General features: G+C 39.1%; 1 protein-coding gene across 1 annotated transcript; it reads left to right on the top strand.

Moving 5' to 3' along the window:
• The first annotated feature begins 549 nt into the window (after nt 1-549).
• Nucleotides 550-9,726, top strand: atad1a (ATPase family AAA domain containing 1a). The gene is made up of 10 exons (XM_038704173.1): nt 550-631; nt 1,354-1,554; nt 1,699-1,797; nt 1,900-2,020; nt 3,418-3,618; nt 4,245-4,351; nt 4,573-4,662; nt 5,354-5,404; nt 5,619-5,791; nt 6,810-9,726. Exons 2-10 carry the CDS (start codon nt 1,381-1,383, stop codon nt 6,937-6,939), a joined length of 1,146 nt encoding a protein of 381 aa, XP_038560101.1. The 5' UTR covers nt 550-631; nt 1,354-1,380; the 3' UTR covers nt 6,940-9,726.
• The last annotated feature ends 363 nt before the right edge of the window (nt 9,727-10,089 follow it).

Genomic DNA, 10,089 nt, shown 5'->3' with positions numbered 1-10,089 from the left:
GGCTGCTGTTAAGAAGACTGGAGTATCTATTTTCAGACACCACTGGAAATGAGTGGAAACCAAACACAGATTAGGGCTTCAGATTTGAGCCATCTATCAGACTGGAGTACATTACCATTTGGTTTACCCTGGGACCAATCACAGTCTAATCGACAGCTCCAGGGCCATCCCCAGCAAAATATTCTACTCCAAAAGATTTTAGTAGTGTCGTACACTTTGTGGCATGACAGGCAAACGTTTACATACATTTAAATATGCTTTTAGCATGTTTTGGATACACACTACACATTTTAAAATACATCCCTATGCAATGTTACAACGTTAAACATCACACATTTCTTTTCATTCCTCTTTGTTGTAAAATAAATGTAATCCTCCTAACATTTTCGGTGGCAGAGTTTTATCTAATCAAACCATCTATCCTCTTAATAGTAGGCTATTTTGAGATTTGTGAGTCCACTGTGTGTTATCTGTGTGTTAGCTCTGCCATCCAGTGGACGACTGCATGTCAGCTCAGTGACTAGATGAACCGGAACTATCCCGAAACCATGGTGATTGTTCCTACCCGAGTTACAAAACGTGGTACACAGTCCATGGTGCTAGTTTCGTTAAGATCCTGTAGCTTACCGTTGTAAGTATGATTTTTTTTTTTTCTGTGTGCTGTATCTGTCGACGGGCGTTACATTTATGGTCGCTAATATACAGACTGAGGGTAAAATGTTGTACGTTTATTAAATTTCCACTTGGTAAAGGGACAGTTTGGTGCTTGCTAGTTGCAGCTGTGTTAGCTGTAGCTTTCCTGGAGATGCTAACTTGCGATCAAATAGGATTTCATACTTGGTATTAAACCATGGATCTAACTGTTACCGTAAAATAGCGACCTTGTGTTGGTATGTACATTTCGTGCTCAAATAATGTTAGTAGCAAGTCTTTTGGAAAAGTGACAGACGCGTTAGCCTTTTGGGTGGAAGATCTGTTTGCTTTTGCCTAACTCTCATTCAGAAATGATAAAAACAAAGTAATGCTCTACTCTGCACGTGTTTTTTATACCTCAAAATCATTTTTTACGATCTATTACTAATCACACCGTGCCACTCTTTAATTCGGCATACGTCTCATCCAACGTGTATGTTATGTTAATAACGTTTCAACTTTATGATTTGCTTCACCCTATTTACTGCCATTCACAAAGCAACGTTAGTTTGGGGGTAAGCCAGGAGCAATTTCTATGCTTGCACCAGACAGAATTAAATTGATTAGGCTACTTAATGGTTCTGGTGACCTCAATTAAGTGTAGTGTAGTGGCCTGCTTTCTGTCTGTTTAATCCCTCTTTTCCCTACATCCTTATCCAGCCAATGGACTGACACCAGCCAGCAGAGATGCTGCTTAAAGATATTCCCAGAGAGGCCCTGATGCGGCCGTTATCCAGGAATGAAGTGGTGGGCATGCTGTTGAGGCTAACCATCTTTGGCGCAGTGACCTACTACGGCATCAAGTGGGTTGTAGAAGCTATGGACCCTACATGCAAACAGAAAAACCAAGCCAAGAAAAGGGTATATAGAACATAAGCACATAACAAGCATGTCCTCATTGTTATATTATCTAAGCTAAAGGTGGACGTAGGTATTTGTCAATGCTCTCTATTGCTCTGTTATCATCTTGTGTCTTCGGCTGAGGTGTGTGTCTTATCTCTCCAGGCAGAACAGTTGATGAAGAAGATTGGCATCGAGGGGGTCAAACTAACAGAGTATGAGATGAACATTGCAGCTCACCTAGTTGATCCGCAAACTATGAAGGTAACAGTAGTGATCCTCAGCCCATGAAGTTGAGATGATCAAGCGTCATGACATTTATTAAGTGTCGCACGACAAATTTTTACAGTACTCTACTTCCTACAGGTGTCCTGGAGAGACATAGCAGGTTTGGATGAGGTTATCAATGAGCTGCAAGACACAGTCATCCTGCCCTTTCAGAAAAGACACCTTTTAGCTGGATCCAAACTCTTTCAGCCTCCTAAAGGTACCACAGCATCGTCGAAACAGAACTATAATGGTCATATGTTACGTAATGTTTACTGTAAATATAGGACTAATAAGACTTAGTTATTAATAGTAATTGTGAGTGATGAACTACCAGATTGGAACATACTCATTGATATCTGGCATTATTTAATCGTAAGTGCTTCAAAAAAGTGAAATGGCACAACAAGTTTAAATCGCAGACTTTCAACTTTAATTTTAGGTGTTTCCATCAGCTTTAGGTGAACTGTGTAGGAATTGTAGCTCTTTTTACACATATTTTAGGGAAGCAAAAGTTAAATTTTATATCATTAGAAGGAAGGTATTTCTGTATAACAATAAATAACTTAACTAGTCTGCCATAGATGGTCTGCTAATACCATCAACAGATACTTGGTTTCTTATCTGGTGATGATCTGCCAGGCCTGTACTGGAGCCATTTTCATTTCTCGCTAATTTCAAGGAGATTTTTGCCATCAGTCTGTTTTTATTTAGTAAAACACATGTTTAGTTGGATTTGAGTCATGGGACTTAATTGGCCAGTCAAGACTACCAAAAATAAATTTCCTTTGTCTGTATGTTCAGGATCATTGTCCTACTTTAGTCCTAAAATTGTGGGACTACGTGTAAAAGCTATAGTGTTAACCCAGTATGGACTTGAAGCCCCTAAAAGTGCTGAAGAAAGTCATTCTTTTAACATCATGGACAATATGCACTTTTAAATCCAATGCATTACCATATTATAGAACCAAAACAATGAGAACTAAGTCACTGTAACAATTGACTGTCATGAATGCTAATAATTTCAGTTGAAGGGAAAAACATAAAACTAGGTTTTAAGATTCGTGACAAACTACAGATATCCGAAGTTGTTACAATATATCAGTTTGTCTTCTCATTATTGTTAGAAAGCCATCCGGTGCATTATGCCCCCATTTAGAGCCATCTGTGCCAAAAAGCATCTGACAAGATTTGTGTATTTGGCAGTTTGAGAGCAGATGGTCAGAGGAACACTTTACTCTCTTTAAAGAGTTTTTACTGTTTCGCAGAGAGCTTCAGGATGAGTCAGCCTCCAAAATTAGCTGCTTTGGGAATCTGGTTCCCTTCCTAGTTTCCAGCAGTTGTTTATGTCATGTAACCTTTAAAAAGTATGCAGCACATTGGGCCAAATGTTCTGTTTGTATGTGTATTAGAGAAGACCAGTTTAGGAAAACAAATCTCCCCACAGTAGCCAGTAATGGTTGAGTCATAATTTTTTAAATAATGTCTATAAAATCATACGCAAAATCTCATTTTATTATTTTGCTCAAACAGGGTATATTTTATAGACATTCAGAATAATTCATTTGAAATTAATTTTAATTTTTCGATGTGTTTTACATCTTTTATCCTTGCCAGGTGTTTTATTGTTTGGACCACCAGGATGTGGGAAGACCATGATCGCCAAGGCAACAGCCAAAGCCTCGGGCTGCAAGTTTATCAACCTTCAGGCCTCCACGCTGACAGACATGTGGTACGGCGAATCACAGAAGCTGACTGCTGCCGTCTTCTCACTGGCTGTCAAAATCCAGCCTTGCATCATCTTCATTGATGAGATGGGTGAGCTTCTCTAACAGGATGCATGTCAAGCGTGATTACTTTCAAAATGTTAATTTCACTGTTAGATTACTTTAATACTGAAGAAAACATAAAACAATGATATGGAGCATCCTTTCCTTTTTTTTTTCTACGATAAAGTGGATTTATATGGGATGGACTGGATTAACAGAGATAACGATATCCTCGGGAAGTCACACTGAATCTAAAAATATGTGTATTATGTCTGTGTGTACAGATTTTACTGAGCTAGGAGGTGCAAAGAGCGGTAAACAGGTGTTAATGGCTTTAAAGTACCTTAACTGGCTCCAAGAGCTGTGTGTCACAGCAACTGCTGCTGCTCCAACTGCCGGCTGTTGATAAGCGGCCAAATGAACGCGCCAATCTACATTAACTAACTTCCTCTTGTTTTAAGTACACCAGCACCACAGTTAAAAAACCTCTGGTGTGTGATACATGTTTTATTAAAGTGGCAATATCAAGCTAATAAACAATCAAATCAGTGTAATTCAATTTCATCTCCATGAAATTGCCCAAACTGATTTAAACCTGTTCAACCTCGGTCTGTTTTGCAGATGAGTTTTGTATGTATGCTGTCGTCAGTATTGTTTTTGCTCCTTGTGTGTTAGAGTCATTTCTGAGGAACCGCTCCAGCCTGGACCACGAGGCCACAGCCATGATGAAGGCTCAGTTCATGAGCCTGTGGGACGGCCTGGATACTTCCTCAACCACCCAGGTAACATAACCAGAGCTCTCTCCTATACTGCAAAACACACTACCAGGCTAAATAACCCTGGGTGGGATCTCTCGTGTCTCTTAAGATGTGTCAGTGGAAGTATTTGAAAAGATACACATATACATTGTCACATGCAGGACTTTGCACCTGTTCCACTTGTTGCTTGTTCTGTGTTTGAGCAGTTAATGAACGTATTCACATTGTGATTCTTACGACTGTAGGTGATGGTGATGGGAGCTACCAACAGGCCACAGGACGTGGATCCAGCCATCCTGCGCAGGATGCCCGCCACTTTTCACGTTGGCTTGCCAGTAAGATGTGTACACATACATCACCACAAACAGTTTTCATCAATGTAATCTAAATTAATAAAACACATCAAATAAAATGTAGGAATATACCATAATATGGAATATATCTTTATGTACCTTTTTTTTTTTTAAATGTATGCTGCAATTTAAGTAAATTCCAATGAAAAACAGTAGAATAATCTATTTCCAGAAATTCAAATCTAGGCCCTACTGCACCACAATTTCTTTGTCAACATCAGCTACTATTTAGTGATTTGAAATGGTGTATTTGAATGAGTAAAAGAGCACAGCTTAGACATGCTGGACTGTGTGGCTCAGGTTGTTTAATGGCTGCTGTCCAAACCACCAAGCCTGGGCAATATCCAGCACAATCAACAGTCCCTTATCATGTCAGATATAAATGTGTGTGAGCTGTTGAGGCTTAATAGAAGAAAACAGTAAATGAGTACAAGAATTAAACACTCCCAAAACGCTGAAGTGTCCCTAAATCATTTAGCAGTAAATGTATTTTCACATATTGTTTATGTATAATGTGTTCAGACAGTTGAAATGGTATTTAGACAGCGTCTGATCATTAGAAATTCCACTAATTGGTGATTTGTTGCTAATTGAAAGGTACATTCTTCTTTTTATTCATAGGTTGTACATCAATGCTTCATTTTCTAAATAAGAAGTACTTCTGTCTTTACAGAGCACAAGACAAAGACAGGACATCCTGAGGTTGATTTTAGCAGGCGAAAACGTAAGCTGTGATTTCTTTTCATCCTAGTCAGCTGTGGAGTCTATTCAATGCTCTCTTTTGACATCACTCCATGCCTGTATTTTCACTGTAAAGCTGATCACCCATGAACAGTTGGCGCTTGATTGGCAGTAACAAATGCAGTCAAAGACCCATGATGACTAACTGATTCAATCTATGCAATTGTCTCATATTGATGTTCTGTTTTTCTGCTCAGCTGAGCAATGCCATTAATCTGAGGGAGATTTCTGAGAAGACAGATGGTTACTCCGGCAGTGACCTCCGGGAGCTTTGCCGCGACGCTGCCATGTACCGAGTCCGGGACTATGTCCGCAAGGAGCAGATGAGGCAGATCGCTCAGCAGCTTCAGGACTGCCAGGAGGAGGAAAGGTATGAGTCATGTTAAACACCCACAAGATTTCATAGACCATGTGTCCACTGAGCATCTCTTTGTTTAACGCAGTGCCTGCCCTAAACAGTTTGAGGTTAGACCAGTGTGGGTTTTTGAAAGCCGGTGGCAGTATTATTTTAAGTGATGTATATACTTGTACTCTTAAATTCTTTTCAAAACTCACTCTTTTGAAGCAATATTTTGACCATGATACATTAAAAGTAATAACTAATGGTTTATAATAAAACAAGAATCAGAAGGAGCTTCATTGCCTAAATGCATGAATACATTCAAAAACACTACTTGGAATGAATGAATTAATTAATTAATTCTACAATGATACATATTAAAATAATTTTGGTCCTCACTTACACAACTGTTGGAGTGTTTTTAACTTAAAGTACTGTCATTAAATTGGATGATATCAGAGATGGATCTGATTGATTTTTTTTAAATATCTGCTCTGTGCAACCCATGCTTCAGCTGTTGCTAAGCAACTTTTGAAACCCAGTCCTCAAGGCATTATTGACAAAGAAGAAATACTAGTAACTTAGTTTTCGCCACCCTGAGCTGAGCGCCCAGCAATTATACCAGGCATCAGCATGTTTCAAATGAATGAGGGAGCAGAAAACACTGCTGAATGCTCTCTGCAGATATGCAGCCTTACTGTAGTTCTCTCCTAATCAATGCACTGAGTTGATCCTGTGGTCATTGAGATGTGTGTTTGTCCCAGCAGCAGAATTATTAAAATAAACAGAAGTAAACAGGAATGTGTATCGGATACACCGCAACCAACTTCATCACCACGTCAAGATCATGAAGAAATTTAAAGCAATATGACATCAACACTGAGGCTGTGCAAAGTAGGAATAGTCAAAGTTACTGGTGGAGCAGCTCAGGAACACCTCAGAAAACAGTGGCTTTCTAAAGTCACAAATGTGAGTGAATTGGGACACAGCTGTTGTTTTTGCAGGCATTTGTGTCTTGAACTCTCACCGCTTGTGTTCTTTGCTCCAGACCAGTGGATGAGGAGCGGTTGCGGCCGGTGACCCAGCTGGACCTCCTCTTCGGCCTGGACAAGATGAAGGAATCTAAGCGGGCCACAGCTTCCATGTTACCAAGTGTGTCGGAGGTGCCTCTGGACTAAACGCCACCGGCGTGAAGCGTTTCCTTTTCTCTTTTGTCCAGTGTGTTTCACCTTGCCAAGCAGAGGCTCATCCAACATGCCAGAGGTGCAGTTGGAAAAGCCACCAAGCAGCCATACATTTCTTTCTCAGTTTATTTATCCAGGCAGGGGTTGTTCTGAGCATGCTGATTTTCTGCACTATCCTGCTCTGTTAAGTTTATACATTCAGAAATGTAACATCAGAAATGAGGTAGCAGAACAAAACTGCTTTGTGGCTGCTACAACTTTTTTTTTTTTTTTTGGAGACTTCAAAAGTTTTAAAGATTGGTCAAAATGCTTGAAACAACAAGTTTCTACAGAAACACAAATATTGTTCCCAGGACACGATGTCCATCTTGAATATTGTATTAACAGGTAGAACCACTAGTTCTTATGTTATATTTCCAGTAGATAAGCTTCACAGTGGGCTGAACCACTGGGTGCTTTGTGGCATGTAAACATGCATCTTAGCAGCTCACTTTATTTAGCGTCTATAAATCTGTAATCGGAATGAATTCAGTCGGGTTGAAGAAATAATGTCCATGTAACCGTAGCTTATGTCTCGCCCAAGGTCATGTTGAAAGTTTGTTTTGAAGAGGAGAAAGCATTTGCTGGTAACATAAACCACACCGCTCTAAGGCTTCATATACTGTCCCACCACAGATTTGCACATCATGAACTTTCATTGGTCATTCAAAGTCTGGACCGCCAGACCAGTTGAATCATTTTGAGGTTTGCTGGCTGATTTATTAAATCACTCCAGTTTTTCTAATACATACAAACACATGTATGAATAACAGAGACTTAAATCATTTTAAAGTAATATTATATAGTAATATGTTCTCTGTAAATGTTGTGTGATAGCAAATTACTGATTAATGCATTTCAGTAATATCACTTCCAAAAAACAAGGTGTTCAGGATTATCAGTGTCCAATCAAAGAATGAGTTCTTATGAATGTGGTGTTCTTTTTTTAAAAATGGCCAATTTAAGTTTAATTATTTTAAAAACCTCTAGAGATAACAAGAATATTGGACGTCTTCACTAGTTGCTTTCGACAGTCTTTCACAGTGTTTTTTAAAGTTTGTTTGATTGCATCTTTGCTTTTAAAAGCAAGAGAGGATGCGTTTAGTCAGCATGATGTTGTAACAGGAAACTGCCGTGATGAGATAGTCATCATGTAATGAGTGACTGCTCCTTTATGGAGTACAAATTCTGAATATTTCTTTTGAAATGACAATAATGTGCAACAGTTAAATGCATGTTGTTAGTTATGCAGTGAGCACTGCTGTAGATGCTGTAATAACATTGAAGAGGAAGAGCAGAGCGAAGTCAGCCACAAGTGTGTGGGGGGGGGTACTTTCCTTTGGCTATCCTTGAGTGTCATTCCTCTCAAATCATTTTAGCACAATAAGGAAATGGCTCTTCAAGTTCCTATAGCAAGTCGGCATTACCCAGAGCTGTTAGTGAATGCATGTACACAGATGCAGAGTGTCAAGTAGAGACAGGGTCACCACTTAAACCCCACAATAGGAACCACAGCTTTAATGATCTGAGCCAGGGGAAGCAATAAAAGACACAGTAAGTAAACCCATCATCTTAATAATGATTATATAAATATACATACCTGTGGTATCGCTGCTCAGTCCTCATCTGTCAGCAGGTGTATCATAGGAATGGTGCTGTGTGCATGTTTTGTAAATGTGGACGCAAAATGATTGCTTAAGGCAAAGACTTAGTTACAGTTACTCACTCCAGTGAATGGTCTTCAGTGCATTTAGTGCTGCTTTGTAACGCAGTATGTTCTGTGCTCTTCCCAGTGTATTTTTTTTTTTTTTTTAGTGTCATGTATTGTGTCATTACCATTATTAGTGTGTCTCCATTGTTTTACTTCAGATGTTTTTATAATCTTTTCATGCCACGGTACGTGCGTCAATCAACGACTGACAGTGACATCTGTCCCTCATCAGAGTTTTCTGTGTCAGTTACTTTTATTCTCATTTTAAGGAGAGCACGGCTTTAAATTTTGAACACTCTCCATCAGCTGTCAGTCAGAAGTTGTTGTGACATGCTTTTCTGCCTTCCCCGCTGTATAAAAACCCTCATTATTTGCCATATGGTCAGGTGGATCTGTTTGTGGGTCTCCTACAGAACTTTCTCCCACGCAGTCTTGGCAAGACAGGACATATTTTTCTTTCGACCTTGACCACATGGAGGCACTGTAGCTTCATTATCCTGTTACTGAGGCAGCCTGAATTATGTTCTGTTATAGGGAGACAATGAAATACAGATCCCCTGCTAACTGGATTGCCTCCTCCTTATTGGTTTATTCATGGTTGCTCCTCATTAGAGTACCTCAGGTGACACTTAAAGGTCAAAATGCCATGTAAACCAATAATCGTGTCACTGCAGCTCACAGGTCTTAGTTCCCTCTCTTAGAGAAAGGTAACACTTATGTAACACTTCCCCTCAGTGCAATATCACTTATGAGGGCATCCATCGGTTATGTGGCAGAGATTATTTCTGTAGATAGAGTGCTCATATGCAGTTACTTTTAAGTACACTGTCATTTATGTGTATATGTTGACTATATGATAACCACGTACTGTAAAGTGTATTTATTAAATGATTGAGAAAATATTTAGCTTTTTCTTTTTTTTTTTCAGCCGCGAAAATGTTAACCTCATTTATTTCAGCATGGATTTCAACCTGTCTTTATGCTGTCCTTGTTGAAGTGTATAAATATAATAAACCTCATCATCCTCTAAAGTCCAACCCATGAAGATGTTAAAACAATATATTAATTAATACCAAACCTGGTAAGTACTCAAATCAATTTTTTGTATTGGCATTTGTATCCCTATATGTATAACTTTCTTCCCAACTGAGGAACATGTTGATTGTGTTTTTTGGACCTCCATATCAATCATAAACTGTAAATTCTGCCGTTTCTGCGGTCAGATCCTTTTGTCATTGTTGGCCATAATCAAGCTCTAACTTTCCACCCTGTCACTGTTGGCTCTACTGCTGGTATTTAAAGGTTCAGTGTGTAATATTTAGGAGCATCTATTGACAGAAATGCGATATAATAACTACTTTTTCAGTGGTGTATAAAGACCTTACATAATGAAC

Source organism: Micropterus salmoides, unplaced genomic scaffold, assembly GCF_014851395.1.
Source record: "Micropterus salmoides isolate LMB-PRFRI ecotype aquatic unplaced genomic scaffold, ASM1485139v1 Ms_hic_scaffold_7, whole genome shotgun sequence".
Classification (NCBI taxonomy): Eukaryota; Metazoa; Chordata; class Actinopteri; order Centrarchiformes; family Centrarchidae; genus Micropterus; species Micropterus salmoides.
The sequence above is the reverse complement of the archived record's forward strand: the minus strand, read 5'-3'. Positions and strand labels throughout refer to the sequence as shown.